The sequence below is a fragment of the Canis aureus genome, chromosome 28 (assembly GCF_053574225.1).
Source record: "Canis aureus isolate CA01 chromosome 28, VMU_Caureus_v.1.0, whole genome shotgun sequence".
NCBI classification, from domain to species: Eukaryota; Metazoa; Chordata; class Mammalia; order Carnivora; family Canidae; genus Canis; species Canis aureus.
Window position 1 is genome coordinate 12,436,659 of NC_135638.1, and position 20,453 is coordinate 12,457,111.

Here is a 20,453-nt window from a genome sequence, read left to right on the forward strand (position 1 = left end):
GAAGAATGTTCTCCACATTTCTGTGACTACTTGGTACTCCTCTCTCATTCTTGACCACTCTGTTGAGAAACAGTTTTCATTTATTTTTCACTCATTCAATTATTTATTCAAAAGACTTTATAGACCATCTACCAAGTTTCAAGCAATGTGCCAGATTCTAAAAATGACAATAATGGCAGAGTCCTTGTCCACAAGTAAGACACATTCAAAGAGCAGATAGAAAAATCATTAAGATACAATACTGTCTGTATAGTAACAAGAGTAATTTTAAAAACATATATATAAATCCAGTCATGTTACTCATTGTCAGAAGCTGTTAATTGCTTTTCATCCTATTTGGATGAAAACTTGAAACTTTAATCCTTGTCTCTTGGCTTACAGAGCACTGTATACCAGACTCCTTATCTCTTTAAGATAATATCCTTCACTCTTCCCCTCAATACCAAGTTCCAGACCTGCAGCCCCTCTTAGAACTCCACAAAGTTGCTATATATGTTCCTACATAGGGGAAAGGGGGGCTTTGCATTTCTCTGTCTACAGATCTTTGCGAAGCTAGCTTCTTAACATCATGAAGTATCTGCTAATGTCACTTTTTAAAAAAGATTTCTTCTTGACCAAAAAATCTAAATTAGTCACTTTCTCCCAATAACATTCTATCGCATCATACTTGTATACTTTCTTCAGCATGTATGATACTATTTAAAGTAATTTATTCATTTATGTGTTCATTTTTCATCCTGCCCACCAGACAGAGAAAACATCAAAGTTTGGAACTGTTTCTGCCCATTTCCATCCACACATTTTACTTTTGCTAATGAGGCCTAAATCTCAATCATGGAGGATGTTCTTTTTCCAAATGTGTTCCTTCCTTAAGTACTCTGCCTTAGCCACAGAGGGAGCAGCTGCTCCTTCAATATGTTATTCTTGGATTCTTTAGAGATCTATGGCAGCCCAAAAAATATCCCCTCACTCTAATCCCTAGAACCAGAGATATATTACTTTATATGGAATAAGGAAACTTAGAGATGTAATTAAGGTTATCAATTTTGAGATAGAAAGATCATCCTATATTATCTGAGTCTGTCAAATATAATTACATAAGCCCTTAAAAATAAAGAAACTTTCCCAGCTGTAGTCAAAGAGAGATATGATGATGGAAGAAGGATCAGAAAAATGCAACATAGGAAGGATTTAACCGTGGCTGGCTTTGAAGATGAGGAAATGGGTCATGAAGCAGAGTTTAAGTGGCTTTTAGAAACTGGAGAAGGCAAGGAAATGGATTCTCCACTAGGGAACACAGCCCTCCTGACATCTTAATTTTAGATCAGTAAAATACAGGCCAGACTTAAGACAAACAGAACTATATAATGTTGTAAATTTTTATTTTTTTAAGTCACTAAGTTTGTGGTAGTTTGTTACAGTGATAATAGAGAACTCAATACAATTTACAGTTTAGTTGTAATTCCCCTTTTGCAGTTAAATTCTTCATAACCTTCACATTACATTTTTTTTCCTATTCAACTTAGTAGTGCAATTTCTGTCTCTTGGCTAGACAGAATTGGTACTGGGAGTATTTCCAGGAGACAGACCCTCAAAGATGGGACTTTAGTATTGGTTTGGTTGTAGCCTTGGTTTCCAGCTCAAGTCCCAGATCCTTTCCAAGAGTAAATAGGAGTTGTGTAATCCATGGCATGCAGTGGAATCAAAAATAATGAAACTGCCCCCATCACTGATTGTGATAAGGTGCCAACTAAAACCAGTGTCTTGGGACTCAAGTGGCTGCTGCACTTGATTGTTATGGCACTGGTAGTGACTACAAATACTATATATAGCATCTTCACCGGAGCATTTACTGAAAGAAAATGCCAAACTCATATCCGTTAGTTCTTAGCTAAAATCATAGTCTGAAAACTGAAGAGCTGGGTTTTCTATTTACTGATTCTCAGGAATTTCCCTGATAGCTCACTGATTTCTCAGATAGATATCATACTAGTACCCACCATTTGCTTCAACGTGGATGGAACTGGAGGGTATTATGCTGAGTGAAGTAAGTCAGTCGGAGAAGGACAAACATTATATGTTCTCATTCATTTGGGGAATATAAATAATAGTGAAAGGGAAAATAAGGGAAGGGAGAAGAAATGTGTGGGAAATATCAGAAAGGGAGACAGAACGTAAAGACTGCTAACTCTGGGAAACGAACTAGGGGTGGTAGAAGGGGAGGAGGGCGGGGGGTGGGAGTGAATGGGTGACGGGCACTGGGTGTTATTCTGTATGTTAGTAAATTGAACACCAATAAAAAAAAAATAAAAAATTAAAAAAATTAAAAAAAAAAAAAGATATCATACTAGTATCTCATAGATATTGGTACACTCAGTAGAGATTCCAGATTAAAGGTATTACTTCATGGAGATGGAGGTGGCACTATCAGCTTACTCAGTTGACTGAGTGAATTTGAATTCATTTGTGGCCTACTACACACAGATGAGGTCATATTCCCAACTCTCAGGCATGATGTGGGGAAGGAATTAAAAAGTCTTATGGATATAAGAATTAAATTTTATAAGAATTAAAGTCTTAAAGCCACAGGAATGTTGGCATGGATTTATCACATGTGACCTGCAAACTCAACCCAAATACATCCTCCAAAGATGCACAGGAGATACTCCTTTCACCAAAGCATGGAGAAATACATAAGTGAATTGAGCATTTCTGTTTTTGATAGTTAATCTCTTTTATAAGCCTTTTAGAGTTATTGGAATACCAACATTGAGAAAATCTTTCTGATTTCAATGTATGTTATACACTCTGGATACCATAAGCCAAGTGGCAACATTTAACCATCAAAGACAAGAGGAGCACATTATCCATTAAGGGTATCAGTGAAATACCAGTGATCAGAACAAAATGAAAGCAGCCTCCCAAAGTGCAGCCAGTATTGAAGGGGCTCATGATAATCAAGTAGACAATATGATTGCTCTGTGGATGTTGGTCAACTTCTTTTACCAGAAACCCCAATACTTTCTGAATGAGCCCCAAATAAAAGTGGCCATGGAGGCATAAATGAAGACTTCAGATGGGCTCAATATCATGGACATATGTGTTCTTAGCAACTCTAATCTGGCAACTGCTCCTACTGAGTACCTAATCTGCAAAAAGCAGAGAACAACACTAAACCCTGATATGGCACCAATTCCCAAGGCACTAGCCAGCCACCTGGTGACAGATTGATTACACTGAATCTAATTCATAATAAAAGGGTCAAAAGCCCATTTCACTTGGAATAGACACATACTCTGGATACGGAATTGCTTGCCATGCCCGTAATTCATCTGCCAGCACAAATATCCACAAACTCATAGATGAATTCCTTATCCATCATCATGGCATTCTGCATAGCATTTATTTCTGGTAAAGGAATCATTTCATAGCAAATGTCATGCAGTAAAGGCTCAAGGCTATGGAAATAACTGATCTTACCATATACTCTATCACCTAGAAGCAGCTGGTCTAATTAGAAGGTGTAATGACTTACCAAAAACTCATTTTTGGTGCCAGTTGGGAAGCAACTGGCTTGTCTTACAGATGGTGAATATCCTTTGAACTAGAGATCATAGTATGGTGTTGTCTTCCCTAGATACAGAATATATGGGTCCTGGAATCAAAGGGTAATCACTGCACTGGTTCCTCTTCCTTTACAACATACTAAGGCACTCCCATAACTTCTGCTGTCTTTCCTGAAAACTTTGAGCTCTCTGGTTTGGAGGTTTTAGTCCCCAATGGAGAAATGCTTTCACCATGAAACACAACAATGGTTCCCTTAAATTGTAAGGTGTACTTGCCACTTGACCATTTGGGGCTCTTGATGCCACTAAATCAGCAGGCAAAAAAAGGAGTTATCTTACTGGCTGGAGTGTTCAGCCCAATTACCAAGGAGAAATTGGGTAAATGCTATACAATTGAGGGAAAAGAGCACTATGTCTAGAATCCAGGAAATTCTCTCATGACTTTTAGTACTTAAAAGGAAAACTTAATTTACAAAACTATAGCAAGCCAAAAAAGGACTGTTGGGAATGGGAATGAGTATTTGAGCAACTTCAACAGATAAAATCCCAACCAACTGAGGCTCCTGTCGAGAGCAAGGTAATATATAACGGTAGTAGAAAAAGGTAGTCATAGGCCAATTACAAACTTGTAACCAGTAATGGGATCAAAATATATAGTAGCTTTGTTTGTTTTCTTTTTGTCTATGCATATGTTTATATATGCTAGTTATTTTCTTCTTCTATATCCTTGTACTCAATAATTTACATACAAATTGTCACAGGTGAACTTTATAATTTTGATTTTAGGTAACATAAAATTCAATGGGACTGTGATAGAATTTGAGGAGTAATTTAGTATAGCTAGCAATGGATACAATGGCTCTTGGTAATCAGTTTCTTCACCTTTCAGATAAGAGGTGACAACTTTGCTTAAACTAATTGTAGCTCTACCTCATCAAATGGGAACAAAGAGCTGTTTTGTTACTATATCTGAAGAAGTGGATAGTGCCACTTAACAACTCTTTGCCTCCCAGCTACAAATTCTTCTTTGCCTTGTTTATGATACTGAATCTGAATCTTGCAAGCATTTCTACTTTGCCAGTTGGCACAATGTTAAACTGTAAGTAAAGAGCACAAGAGATACACCTGGATGGCTCAGTGGGTTAAGGACTCTTGATTCCAGCTTAGTCATGATCTCAGCCCCATATTGGGCTCCACACCCACTATGGAGCTTAAGATTCTCTCTCTCCCTTGGCCTCTCCCTCTTTCTGTCTGTCTATTAAAGAGAACAACAACAACAACAACACTGCAAGAGGAATGGTTCTAGCCTTGGTATGCTTTTGTTCCTGTTCGGCAGTGCACAGCCACCATTGGGATGCAGGACATCCAGGGGCATTCACTCTCCAGTGAGTTCCATAAGTAGTCTGGACAAGGTGGGGGGACTCCCAGGGAATTTCAATTGCACCCCAGCAAGTGGCTCGTCAACAAGATTTACCAGATACCCAGTGAAAAGCTTCCCAAGCAAGTGTTGATGGCACTCCAATGGAAAGCATCTCAGGATGTCACGCTGGTAGCCTAATGGATGGCTTCTAAGCACATCATTCCCCATCAGGTAGTTCCCTGTTTGCCAGCCCCTGACAGTGGCTTCTCAGCCAAATTCTCTACCATCCAACAGAACTATATCCAGATTCTTTCCAGGAAGGTCAGAATCTCAGTCTTTGGAGTGGGAAATCTTTTCCCACTGTATTTCTTCCTTTGGTCATGCTCTCAGCACTAAAAGTAGTAGCTGGTCTCTGTAACTACTATTCTTGTATTCTACAGGGTTCTCTTTACCCCTTAATAATAGTTGCCTATAATTAGTTAATAATTTTTTAATTAAATGTTCTATGTTCATTTCTGTTTTCTGACTGGATCCTGACATATACCCATTTATATAAGCTCTGCAAAAATAAGGACTTAGTTTATTTCCGGCTGTACCCCAAAAGTCTAGAACATTATCTGATTAAGTCAGCATATCAATAAATGTTTGTTGAAGTAATCAAACTGCTGGCTCATTAGACATTGTAAATTGAAGATAAGTAAGTCAAAGAGGGCAGCTATGTTATTGATATAAGAATCTGAGTGGATGGTGAGGTCACTGAGAGAACTCATAAGAGTCAGATTGGGTTCAGATGAACTTAAGTTACAGATTTAAAATATTAATCAGCAAATGGATATGGGATATTGACTAAATAACCAGAGTGTGTAAAATGCCCTGGGAAATACCACATAAGATATTAACAGAAGTAAAAACTTCTAAGAAGCAGCAGTTAGAATCAAAAATGTAAGAAAATGGTGATGTGGAAATAAAAAATTTCCCATGTTCTCAATGCTCAACTCCTACTCAAATTCCACCTCCCACTCAAATACCAAATCATCACAGATAAATGTGTTTCTAGTGTCACTGAAGTAAGTATCATTTACAATCTCTTGGCTCTGCACATAATTTTCTCACAATACAAAAATAGACAATCACAGCATATTTTTCATGTAATTTTTAAAAATTTTTAAAAGATTTTATTTATTTATTCATGAGAGACACGCAGAAAGAGAGACATAGGTAGGGGGAGAAGCAGGTCCCCTGTGGAGGTGGGACTCGATCCCAGGATCCAGGGATCAAGACCAGAGCCGAAGGCAGACATTTCAACTACCAAGCCACCCAGGTGCCCCTATTTTTCATGCAATTAAAAAAAATAAATAACTACAAGGATATGCATAGGCAAGTCACAAGGTCAAGCTACAGAAAGGCTAATAAAAATTTGCTATCAAATCACTACAAATAAAATCACTAATATAATCTATTCACTACAAATTACACTTAAAAATTCAAATTGAGTAAAAAAATAAAACAGATGTAAATTTTGACTACCAGATTTACAGAGATTTTTGAAAAGTGGTAATTCCTTTATGAGTAGTGATGATGTCACACTCTCACAACTCACAGAAGCATAAATGGGACTAACAGTTACCAATATGGATCAAAAATATTTAGAAATGTGCATTGCTTTATATTCAAAAATATTTCTGGAAAATTTTCTTATGAAAATAAATAAATATTAAGATTAAAATATATTTAGGGGCACCCTGGGTGGCTCAGTGGTTGAGCGTTGCCTTTGGCTCAGGTAGTGATCCTGGGATCATGGGATCAGGTCCCACATTGGGATCCTCAATGGGAGCCTGCTTCTCACACTGCCTGTGTCTCTGCCTCTCTCTCCGTGTGTCTCTTATGAATAAATACATAAAATCTTTTTAAAAATTTAAATATATTTAGATAATTGAAATATCCAGTAATAGGAAAGTAAAAATAAACTATGATGTACAGAAGATATGATGTAATGATTAAAATGTTATAGAAACACATTTATTAATATATATTTATACTCTGCTCAGTTTGCCGTAACAAACACCACATTCTAGGTAACTTAAACAGCAGAAATTTATTTTCTCATAGTTCTGGAGGCTGGAGGTCCAGTCCAAGATCAAGGAGCCAAAAGGATGATTTCTGGTGAGAACTCTTTCCTAGGTTGGCAGAAGGCACCTTCTCACTGTATCTCACCTAAACTTTTCTCTGTGCTCAGAGAGACTACTCTGGTGACTTCTCTTCTTACAAGGATACTAAACCTATCTGATTAGAGTTACAGCCTTATGACCTCTTTTAACCTTAATACCTTCTTTAGAGACCCTATTTCCAAATATAGTAACACTGGGGGCTGGGACTTCAATATGAATGCGGGGAGGGCACAATCCAGTCCGTAACAATGTACAAAGATGATCAATGATATATCAGTAAATATAAAGGGAGGTTATAAATTATGAAAAAAGTGCAATCTCATTTTTTAACAATAAAAGCAAGAAACATATACCTCAATGTTAATAATGAAGCCCAAGAGTATTAAATTATGGATTTTAATATTCCTATTTTGTTTTTAATATTTTCTATTTTTTAATATAAGGAACTTCTGCATATTGTGTAGTAAGAAAAAATTGTATTTAGAATTAAATAAATGTACACAGCTTAAATAAGCATGCATCAGTATGCCATGTCATCATACTTCACTAATTCTTCTCCTTGTTTAGGTCAGTTGGGCAATATGCAAATGGATAAAAGAGCATACATTGTATTATATATGTAAAATCAATTTGCATGAAATAAATCTCAGTGGGAAGCTGCTCTGGAAAATGGTGGATTAAAGATGAGTGCAAGGCAACACGTTACTAAGAATTTTGAACAGATAAGAAGGTCAGTATTATTTGTTCACCTGAAATTTGTCTAGCCTGGTGTGGATTGGCCACACACAGCTGTGTGAAGATAGAAGAAAGATGTTTAGGTTCTTTATCTGACAATCTGCAGCTAGTCATCACATAGCTGGATTTTATGAAAAAGGTCATTGTAACTGTTTAATTATTCGCTTTTAATGGCATTCTTCCTGTTTAGCTTCATTGTCCTAGGATCTTCCCCCCGCCAAAAGGCATAACTTTGGGAAAATGGCATTTTCCTATATTTGTATTTAGGTCTATTTATTATCCCAGGGAAAAATTCTAGAGAGAAATCCACTAGTATTGGTAAAATAGTATTGAACTATTGTCTCAACTAACTCAAATCATTTCCAGTATAGAGAACAAATTCCACTTTTACCTTGCTAACTTTTTGTGCAGAAGTTTGCAAAGAAACACCCATAGCTCAAGGTAAACCTAGAAACCCTAATGTACAAATAATGAGGCAGATTTTTATTTTTATTTTTTTAAGATTTCATTTATTTGAGAGAGAGCAAGAATGCAGGAAAGTGAGCAGAGTGGAGGAGCAGAGGTGGAGGGAGAAGTAGGCTACCGGCTGAGGAGGGAGCCCGATGAGGGCTCCACACAGGGCTCCATCCCAGGACCCAGGATCATGACCTGAGCCAAAGGCAGATGCTTAACTAACAGAGCCACCCAGGTACCCTGAGGCAGACTTTTAAAAACTTTTATTTTTCAGAGGATATATATGTAAAAAAAAAGTTATTTTTTCTTGGCAGTTTCCACTTATGACAATAAAATTTCTTGTTGCCATAATCTTCCAGTACATTTCTCTGCACACAGTGGGTGCTCAGCAAATGTTGCTGACTAAATTGCATTAAGGATTGAAGTGAAGTGTTGTGATTATTTTCAGTTGGTTGCCATAGGAACAGCAGAAAAACCTATTGTTGAACTCAACCTTTTTTAAGTACCTTCCCTAGGCAGATGAGAAAACCTGAAGTGTAGGAGGGAGAAGCTGGCTGAACCCACACTGGGAAGTCCTTTACTGACCCTGACCACAATGCATTATAATTAATTGTTTTGTGTTTTTCTGCTTTGGTTCTCTAATTAGACTATACATTTCTGCAGGAGAAATAACATTTTTTATTGTCTACTCTGAGCCAGTGATTTGCATACATTTTCCCCCAAATCCTGCAAATAGGTAACATTAATATCCACTTTTAAGAAAAGGAAGTTTTTAAAAACTAGTGCAAAGTGTCACACCAGGCAATAGGCTCTGGTGTGTTGATTCCAGCAATTGTAAGAACTTGAAACTGCCATTTTGTACATTTGTTATACTTACTCTTTATTGCTCAATACAATCAGCATTCAAAGATCAACAGCAAAGCACTCAACTCTTGAACTGGTATAATGTCAAATTTGCAAGCAATATTTGGGAGTGTCTACTTAAAACAAGCTTTCTCATTTTATATTTACATGTCTACATTTTAAACAGGCCAATAAATGGAACTTTTCCATACCTTCTCAATATCTCAATATTATTTTCAGCGATTATGTAACTGAAATTTCTAGAGATTCTTTGGTCAGATCATAAACAGATTTAAGCACATGGGCTTTTAAGGTCTAATTACAGAACAGTGATTCCCAAACCAGGATGGACACATATACTAAAGAATTTTTGGAAATTACACATATATATATTTTTTGATATTTTATTTATTTATTCATGAGAGACACAGAGAGAGAGAGAGGCAGAGACACAGGCAGAGGGAGAAGCACGCTCCCAGCAAGTAGCCTGATGCGGGACTTGATTCTGGACCCCAGGATCACACCCTGAGCAGAAGGCAGACTTCAACCGCTGAGCCACCCAGGTATCCCAGAAATTACAGATATTAAGTACCACGTTAGATCTATTTTATCCTAATCTCTGGCAATAGAATCACAATTAAAACCAGATAAATAGAAAAACTAATGTAGTGTTGTATGCCAACCATACTCAAGTAAAAGAACTTCTTTTAATAAAATTAAAAAACGGATTAATACACTTGACTCATCTGTTTCTAATAGATGTGTGTAAATTTTTGCTTATAATTCTTTAACTTCTTGCTTTATACATGGTTGTGGATTTGTCCTTTTCTGTTTATATCTCTACCGGTTTTTATTTTATACATTCCCAAACTATATTGCTAGATATATCTAGCAATTGATTGCTATGTATTGTTGGTATGTCATCTTTCCTATCATTTTGTAGTATCTTTTTTCTGCTGTAATTAATGAACTTAAAAATAAAGTGTAAAAAAAAGGACTTAAAAATAGAAATTTGAAACTATAGCTTTGCACAGTGTCAGTATTGTAGCCAATGAGGTTTATCCGAGGCGCAATTATTGCTAATAGAAATTTGAAACTATAAACAAAAACAACATATATCCCTATTTTGATTGTGATATCCAGTCAGAAGAAAAAAATTACTGCTCTGAGATACTGATTAGATATGAGAAAATATAAGAGATTTTAAATGTTAGGTGGAAATATCTCTTTAATTATTTTGACCTAATGGAAATATTTTTAAATTAAAAAATAATTTACCATCAAAGAATGAAGAGAAATCATAATCTAAAAGAGGGGAGGATTAAATGAGTAGGAAAGTAAAAACAAAAAACAGACATATACTGAATTTCAGGATTTTTCAGCACTGAGTTTTGTACAAATAATTTAAGTAGGAGAGAATTTCTTTAATATTTAAAGGGAACATCTTATTTTAGAAATGCATTTTATTTTTTATTTAAAAAGTCTACTAAGGACCCTGAAGAAAATATGACAAGCTTTATAATTCAGAAGTACAGACAGGATACTGGAAAGATTAGAAACTGGAATTTGCAGACACAGTATAGAACTTATTTTGTTGACTTAAATATTACAAAGTACAAGGATAAAAAACAAGATAAAACAGTTAGTTTATGTTCAGAATAAGTATGATTCAGCAATTGACTGGTAATCCAAAGTAAACAGAGAAAGAAAGATATTCAAGACTTTTCTTTTTTAAAACTGGCAAGACAATAACATAATTATGAGGAAAAAAAAGTATTCATTACTTGGTTTATCAGTCTGGCATATTCTTTAGAAACAAATGGCATGCTCAAATTTCATAAGTTGAGGAGAATTTAATTGAGACTATCCACCACTCATAAAAATGTACCAAAGAGTGGATAAAACTTCAGTTAGAGTTTGATATATCTGGGATAGAAACAATGGGCCTCTGCTAAGACTAAAGCCTGAAATGAAGAAAGGAGAAGGCACTTTTCAGAACTAAAAGACTGAAAGAGCCAGGTGAACTGCGTCTCTGGAGGGGAGCAGGACTCAGCTGGCCAATGGGGACCCAGAAGGTAAGAAGGAATTCCTGACTTCTATCTTCTCTCTCATGAGATCCCTGGCAATTCTCCCCAAAGGCAGAACTCAACCAGATGAGGCACAGAGAAGAGAAAAGGTAGAGAAAAGTGGTGAGTGGAGTAAAACATCCGGGAAGAGGCCACATAAAATGAACAGACTGATTTTATTTTATTTTTTATTTTTTTGAACAGACTGATTTTAAAGCCCGGTAAGATTTAAAATCTTTTTTTTTTTTTAAGATTTTATTTATTTATTCATGAGAGACACACAGAGATTGAGAGAGAGGCAGAGACACAGGCAGAGGGAGAAGCAGGCTCCATGCAGGGAGCCCTATGTGGGACTCAATCCCGGGACTCCAGGATCACGCCCTGGGCCAAAGGCAGGCGCCAAACCGCTGAGCCACCTAAGGATCCCCAAGATTCAAAATCTTGAAGGACAGATGTTGAACTATAACGCAAGTCTGATTCTCAGAACTGAAGTCAGAGTAGGAAGCGATTTAGTGGCCATCTAAGTAAGGATTTATGATAATGCAGTGTAATAAAAGAAGGGTTTCAAAAACAGAATCTTGGCTTACACTTCCAAATAAATTAGTGAAAAAGAGGATCAAATGAAGATGGACTATAAATATCAAAGGCCTAAAAAGAAGACACAAAGGCAGGTCTTTAGTTTGGTACTTGCTTTCAATCTTTTTTATGAGTGAAAACTTGTAAACAAATTATAACAAATCATGATGGCAAGTAACTTTTATGAGAATGGTAAAAATAAAATGCTACAGACTTTTAGAGATTATAATTTGCCAGAAGTTGATCAGGAAAATCCTCAGGTATGAATTAAGAAAGAGATGACTATTAATTGCAGTAGCTACTATTGTGTTATCTTGTCAGCTGAGCTACCACAACGTCAGTGCAAGTGGCCCAAACTTCAGCTGGCAGCACTGAGGGCTTCCTCTGGCCGCCCAGCTCTGCTCTGTACACGACAGGCTAGAACTGCTATAGAATTAATGCCCCCTGAAATATAACTTCAACCAGCATCGAGTGAGAACGGACAGGTAACTAATGCACCTTTTATCCTTCCCATATAGAGTAATATTTCCTACAATGGTTCCCCAAGTTCTCCAGTGGGGTCAAGTTTCAGAAGTTCACATCTGTAACTTACTTGATAGCGTACATCTTTCACTGGCTTCTGTCCCTTCCTGTGTCACTTTCTCCTGTTGTTTCCTGAGATCACCACACAGGTAAGCCATGTGAACTTGAATCCTCGACTCTTTCCAAGACAACCCAAATTAAGACTTATCTAATATTTGTAGTTTATACAGTGTAGAATCACTGAAGAATCTTTCTCATGGTTGGTATATTTTAGTGTTTTCACCCAACACGTCTAATCATAGAAGGTAGCTTAGGGTGATGATGTATTTTTTTTTAATTGGTCTTGGGTTCATCTCACCTTTGCCACTTCTGTGTGTGTCTGCAGTGACCTAACCTTTCTAAACCTCAGTCAGGTTCCTAAATTACTAAATAAGAAAGTGTCATTCCCCTCACAGAGATTATAAGGATTAAATGAGATTACAAATATAACACACTTAACACAGTATTTGGGAAATGGAAAGTATTATAAGTCAATATTGGTTAATATTTTTAATGTTTTAATAATCAATTGTGAGTAGTACTAATATTTTAGGAGAGTAAATTTATACCCTTAAGGTGTGTGAGAGCACAAATTAAAGGATATGGCACAAAAATTATTGTTCTAGCTTTAATATTCACTTTTTTAATATCTTATTTAAGACAAGCAATGTGCCCACTCAAGTCTCACCCAGTCTCTGAGTAACTAAAAATCAAACCATGAAATGTTAGCTTCTGCCATCATTCCTGCTGGGAGTGGTGCCCCTTACTGCCCTAACCCTCTTACCAATTTTGGTTGCCAAGCCTCCAAGTAGATCCTGTTTATCACTTTCTACTAAGAGTTGGATCCTCTCATTCCAGAAATATCCAGCTGCTGACTAAAATAACTTTCTTCCACCTACACAAAACTTCCAAGAACCAATTCTAAATTCACCCGATTCAAGTGTCTCTGCCTTACAAACTGTTCATCCCTTCTTCAATCTAGATCAAACCAAAAAAATGCAGATGTGTGTTTGGACACAATGATTGGGAAAGATACACCCAGGGCTACTGCCATTAAAGTGTCATCTTTGTAGGAGTTAGAAAAAGACAACTACTGTGAGAAACCCCTATAAGGAAAAGGGCATCTCTTTTTGTCTGAGCTGATGAGACCTGTGCCTGTGTGTGCAGAATGCCAAGCAGAGCAGATAGGCTTTAACCTTCACCTTCAATTCCCAGATCAGTTGTGTACGAGCACAGTGTGTGTAACTGTGGTAGCTGCCCAGGCTGATCATTCTACTTGGCCAGCACCGCCATAGCATCGGTCTTCTTGCTCCTTCTGGAGCATATTTTCATCTCCATCACCAGCACACCTTGTGGCCAGAACTCTTGGGTTTTGATGAGTAAAGATTTCGAATGAATTTACCGTAAGAATTCTTCAAGTACAACTTATGTCTGTGTTTGTCCTAACTAGACACATATCATGAGATATTAAACCTTCCTTTTCTTTCTGCAATTGGTGTGTGCCTTTAGGGGTCAATTTGATGTGATTAATTTCCAAGGTAAAACAATGAAATAGTGGCAGGGACAAAATACGAGCATCTTTCATTTACTGCATGAATAAAGGTGACCCTTTCAAGTCATAATCGCAAATAGTCTGGATAAGCCATCCCGAAATGGAAAGGTTATCTCAGTTTAATTGTAACTATGTTCACTTGAAGTAATAAAAAATAGTCACCTAATGAATATCTTATATGAAGACTCAAGTCAATTAAAATTTTTGATGGTACATAAAAACTTTCACTGCCTATTCAGTATTTTGATCTTTATCAATTTCTGAATGGAGTTTTAATATCTTCATATATTCTGAGAAAGCTATCTGACTTTTTAAACTTCTGAACTTTAAAAATTACATGCCACATTTAGCTGTAAGCACTCTCTTGACTGTAGTTGGTGTTTGGGGTGAAAATGAAAATTATTTTGATCATTTTCTTCCCTTAGTGAAATTTTAGTAACTTCTATCATGGATACCTGAGGATGAATCATTAATTTCGTTAATTACTATTAGACTAGGGTAAAATATAACATGAGTTCTTTAGGTTTTATGCTTTACTTCCACAAAGTATTCAAATTGAGACAGACCTTTAGAAAGTCTTACATGGTCTGTACTTAAAAGCAAGTAGTTGTACAAAATAAATGCCATTGTGAGTTATAATTATTGTATAATTAAAGGTAACCTATCATTTAGAAGAAACAAAATGTTATTATATCACAGAGAAGTGTTCTTTAGCCACTCAGTTGCAATCAATATAACTAATACATCTGGCAATAAGACTGTTGTTAATACTGAGGTCTTTTCCTAATTTCACATTTAAATGGTTCTTGCCCTTAGTATTCCTGGTCATTCTTGTCTGTTCCAAATTTTAATTAAAATACACACATACACACACACACACACACACACACACACATATCTTAGTACTTAGCCTTAGAATTTACACATGTATTCTTTCCAATAAAGAGAATTCATTACATTAAAAAAAGTCAAATTCAAAATGAACATATCTTTTGGTTATCTACTGCTATATAACAAACTACTCCAATATTAGTGACAACAAATAACAATTTTAATATCTCACAATTCGGGGGGCCAAGAACTTAAGCAAGTGAGACCTATGGGTGATTCTTCTATTCCATGTAGTATTGACTCTGGTCACACAGTGATATTCGACTGGAAGTTCCGCTTGTCTTGATTGCCCAAGACAGTTTCATTCATATCTCTGGTGCACTGGCATGGATAGCTACAAGCCTGGGCATGGCTGGAGCCCTCTTCCCATCAAATCTCGGGGCTTTTCCATTTGTTTACTCCACAGGAAAGTCTAACTTCTTATATGATAGCCCAAGACTCCAAAAAGCAAAGGGAGCTTCTAATCTTCTTAAAAGCAAGGCCTGGACCTTTCATAGCTACACTTCCACCATACTGCATGGCTCAATGCAGTCATATGGAAGCCCACATTCAAGGAGAGAGAGAGAAAAAAAAAAAAAAAAGACAAATAGAATCCACCTCTAGATAGGAGAAATGTCAAATAGCTTGTGGCTATCTTTAATATTCTGATGACATCTGCACGTTTTACACTGTAGAGTTACACTTCCTCCAACTTTCTATTTCTTTTGGGCTGTGCATCTAAGCACATCTGAGTCACAAGAATGGTTCCTGATAGATTTCACGGCTGTTGGGTCACTTAAAAAGAACATACAATATGATAAACTTTTACCTTCACCTATAGAAAATTATTTGCCTAAAAGCAAATTCAATGAACCATTCTCTGCTTCATGATTTCTGAGAACCATTGTTGATGTGTTCATTGGCAAGGTGACTGTCTTTGTCCTGCCTTTGAGCACAGCAAGAAAGATCACAATCTCTACTGCCTAATCATTAGAATTAGTCAGGCTCTTCACATGATTGGATATACCTGGGTCACAATGTCCCTCTACCTGTTATTTAAATCTATATATTCACCTACTTAGCTCACAAACCAATAGTTTTAAGATTGATTTGATCTGTAAACCTTATCAAGCTAGTATAGTTACTACCAACTGGAATTAGTAGAGACTGAATGGCTTTTATTTTTTCTACCTATATTTACACGACCATGAATCATTTGTCCAATGTATGGTAGCAAAACTCTTTTCAAAAATTTTGCTCAAATTTTCAAAGATTTTGCCCAACTGCTGCTTACTCCCTACAATAAAAACAAGTACAGAGTATTTAATAAAAGAACATACCAATATTATTAGGAAAATCTTAGCTTTTGTTAAAAAAATTTTAATTCAGTTTTTAGTTATGTTGATGATCTGTGCCAATTAATGGAGGATAAACAACCTCAATAGAATAAACAGATATAAACAGATTCTCATTCTATTAATAGCATATTCAACACCTTGAATCTGGGGATATTTACTTTACCATTTATTTTATTTTTTTTCTTGCCTATTTGTCTTCCTTAAAGAATTAAAGAAGATCATATATAAAAAGATATCAAAGTTATAGGTTGATCACCTTTGTAACATTTGGATAATGTGTACTGAAAGAAAATAGGTGGGGTCATCCAGATAATAAAGCTTTATATTATACTATAATACTTTAATGTGAGTGACAATTTCTGAATATAGTTTCTTCTTCATTTTTACAATGATGCATTTTTAAGCACCCTTTCTACACCCATGACCTCCTGCCCTTCATTGAGAAGATGTATTTTCCAGAATGAATGCCAATGCTCCTTTACTCATTGTAATTCAAATGAGTATCTGATAAATGGCGAATGTGAGTGGACATTAAGTTTAAATTAATTGAATGGGGCAATCAGATATGGCTAAATAGTTGGATGATACTTGCATGGAAAATAAGCTGTAAGTTTCTGGGCAATAGTTTTTAGTCCTTAATTTCAAATATATGTGATATGATATCCAAAGTAGAATTACACACTATTAAGACAGTCACAGTAATAATTTCATCTGGACATTAGAATTGCAAGATATGTCTCCTAAAGAAGATTATTCATTTTGGAGCAATATCATTATTTTATCAATTTTAAAACCAGTATAACACATTAGCACAAATTTAATTAATTTAATAATTTTTATTGATTTATGTTTGTTTTTCTTGTTTGTAAAATGTGTATTATTCACTAAATAAAATATAAAGTTTTAGTTGTTTACATTTAGATGTTCTCTTGGAATTTCCAATATTTATGTAAACATGTAAATGAAAAATCATAATTTTAATTTTATAAGATGTTTTCTATAAGTATTAATGGAACATCTGGCTAATATCATTTAGAGTCCTTAAAAATGCCAGTCACTGATTCAGTAGAAATAATATTGTTTACAAAATAAAACATGTAACTTCAATAAAAGTCATTGAGTCTTCACCTTACAACATGCACAGACATGATTTTGATTTTCTGAACTTTTGATAAGACCTAAAAAGAAATTATTTGCATAAGGAAGTCTGCTAAGAGAAATATAAAATTAATACATTAATTAATAAAAGATAAAAGGTAATCATAAAGCTGCCTATGTACCTAGGTTTTTATTTTGGCTTTGCCCCTACCCTTCTGGATAATCTGGAACAAAACTCATAATCTCAGTTACCTCATGTTTAAGATTAAGGGCAAAGAATCTAAAGCCTCCTCCAGTGCCAGTTTTCTGATTCTAGAAGTTTGTCCTAATTTCGTTAATCTAATTTTACTCTCTGGCTTGGAGGTGATTACAGTGAAAATACAGATGAACAAATTATAAAATAAAAGACGTTCCTTAATAATCCCCCATTAGTCTGCCTCTAACATTCTGGGATGCATGGAAAGAGATTTTTTAAAGCCCATGTACCATATATCTAAATTCTGAAGTTTTAAATCAAACTGTTAAATTGAATATATTCTTTATTCCCATATTATTAAAATAACTTCAAGTTGACCTCAAGGTTCAAATTCCATGCCTAATGGTAGAGGCACTACCTCCATCTTCTTCATACTATAGATCCATTCCATCCCATTAAGGATCCTGTGGGCATGTGTGCAAGGGCTCCTGTATGCTTCCAAGCTCTGTTCATAGCTTCCACAAAGAACTGGCCATGAATGCCTACAAGGCATCTTTCAGAAGGACAAACATATTTAAATACAGCTTTTCAAGGGCTACTACTGATACAAGGACTCTTAGAGACACAAATTTAAACCTATTTAATATTGAAATATACTTTCCTAAAAACATGGAGGCTTCTTTTCATGAGGGAAAAGATGTCAATCTATTGACATAGATTGGTTATATTTAATATTCTTAAGAATACTAGTGATAATGACAATGATTAAAAGACTCAAAATTTGTTATAATATCCCCATTCGTCTCTTGTTCTAGGTTCAAAAACTTCACAAAACAAGCATTTTCAAAATTTGGAGAATTTCAGACCCTCTTTGTATCACAGAAGCTATTACAAATCCCATTTGACACCAATCTCTTCATTCTTCCATCTTTCATATGCTTTTTGAAATGCAAATATGATTATACATTTCCCTGCTTGAGTCCAAATAATTGTTCCTAATTGCCTATGAAGTACAGCTCAGTGTCTTAGAACTGCATACAATCACTAAGATTTCACCCTTACCCTTTTATCTCCTAACAGCTCTCTCCACTTATGATCTCATGAAGGGTTCATGTTAACTTATTCAAAATTTAGCTAAGATATCTCTGTGGTATTTTTTATTTTTTTATTTTTGCCTTTGCAGTTGTAGTTAAGGACTTTCTCCTTTGTATTCTCACAGCACTTTATAAATTTTTGTTTTATTCTCTACTTACTCTAAATATTGATTTACTTTGAATAAAAGAGTCTTTACATGTATAGAGTCTAGTATTGGTGCTAAAATAAGTTTTCAGTGAATTTTTGTTGAATCAAGTAGTGATACTATTTGACTCCTGAAGGAACAGTAGGAATCAAGAAAGAGCAAAGCAATTAGACATTTCTTAGTTGACTATCCTCAAAATGTTTAATATGATGTGAAGGCACCATACTTCCTGAAAAAAATATGGGTATAGGCATGTAAAATGAACACAAGATAAGATATTTGAAATCAGGAAGATTTCTAAAATTGCAGGTATGTAATCATGATATACTAATTATTAAACCTTGGAGATGTGGGTCCAGTTCTCTGTTTATAGTGTAATTATAAGCAAATCTATCATATTGTCAGATTATTGCTAAAAGAATAAATTTATAGTTACATTTCAATCAAAATGGCAAAACAGATAAAACACAGAACCTCAACAACAAGTAAAGATGCCATGTAAAATTCAATAAAATATAAAATATTTAAATATAGAGCTAAGACTGTAAAAAGTAAAGGAAATCTGTAACGGCCAAAAGCCAGAGTAGTAAAGAAAAAGAGAAGCTAGAGTTGAGACACTGGGTAGTTGGCTTGGATAGGTAGGTGTTTCTACACAGACCCTCTTATGAAGTTGATGTCCTTAAGGTTCTACAGATTCAGTGAATTTCCTTTCTACCATCCAAAAAAAAAAAAAAAGGATATTTTCCCAGGGTATTAAATTTGTATTTAACTTCACCTGCATAATCTTCAAAGCCCAAAACAAGAATATTGAATTATAAGAGGGATCCTTAGTGCTAGGAAACATGATGAAGAAGAAAAAGCAAAGACCCTCTGGAAGAACGTTGCTGTAACACAGGCTTCACATGATTTCTACAGACAGAGCCCTGACACACAGGAGGTAGCAATTCAAAACAGCAAAGACCAAAAAAATAGCTAAAAGATCTTAAAAAGAAATATTTTCAGATAGGAATTTATCTCTATTAACCCTCAAGAAGGAATTTCTAAGGAAAGTGCTTTAAGAAAAAGGAAATCATTCCAAAATAAAGTTGCAGAGCGCTAAAATACTATAAACAGGAGCACAAACTGTAGTAACACTGATTGTAGAAAATGGTAATAGGGTGCCTAATTTAGAGAAACAAAACGAGGAATCTTTAAAATACCCTGAAGATAGCAGAGAATAATCAAAGTTAAGGAGTTGTGAGAATCAGGTATTGCTCTGAAGTAAACAGATACAGATATAGATGTGAATAATACACATTGTGGTGTTTTGCAAGGAGAGGAATATAGAAAATACACACATTTTAAGATTAATGACTAAAGAGAGAAAGAACAAAAAAAAAAAGTCTAATCCAGCAAAAGAAAAAAAAAATTTAAACTCTCAGTAAGCCAAGAAATATGCAATAGTAAGGAAAAAATATAAAAATATTTTTTAAAATAAAAATGGTCAGGGATGCCTGGGTAGCTCAGCGGTTGGGCGCCTGCCTTCGGTTCAGGTTGTGATCCCAGGATCCAGGATCGAGTCCTGCATCGGGCTCCCTGCATGGAGCCTGCTTCTCCCTCTGCCTGTGTCTCTGTCTCTCTCTCTCAGTCTGTGTCTCTCGTGAAAAAATAGATAAAATCTTAAAAAAAAAAAAAGATGTCAATACATAATAATTAAAGATGTGTTTCACTGTAAATTTTTTTTTAATTTTTACATACCTGATAGCAAAGCATATAAAGAAAAAAAAGTGACAAATTCAAAAAGAAATCCAAAAATCTGTAATCTTACTGGA

The 20,453-nt window shown here is 35.3% G+C and overlaps 1 protein-coding gene and 1 pseudogene across 10 annotated transcripts in view; one reads left to right on the top strand and one right to left on the bottom strand.

Annotated features, from left to right (window-relative positions):
- Positions 1 to 20,453, bottom strand: part of LOC144300414 (zinc finger protein 385C-like) — a 453,807-nt gene that overhangs the window by 246,910 nt on the left and 186,444 nt on the right. Inside the window, exon 7 of one of the 10 annotated variants that reach the window (XM_077876428.1) lies at positions 17,728 to 17,955. The exons of the other annotated variants lie outside the window; for them this stretch is intronic. Coding sequence (XP_077732554.1) covers positions 17,945 to 17,955 — 11 coding nt within the window. The 3' untranslated portion in view covers positions 17,728 to 17,944. Of the gene's footprint in view, positions 1 to 17,727; positions 17,956 to 20,453 lie in introns of those variants that run through there. 10 annotated transcript variants of the gene reach the window in all.
- LOC144300687 (U4 spliceosomal RNA) lies at positions 10,148 to 10,276 on the top strand (annotated as a pseudogene).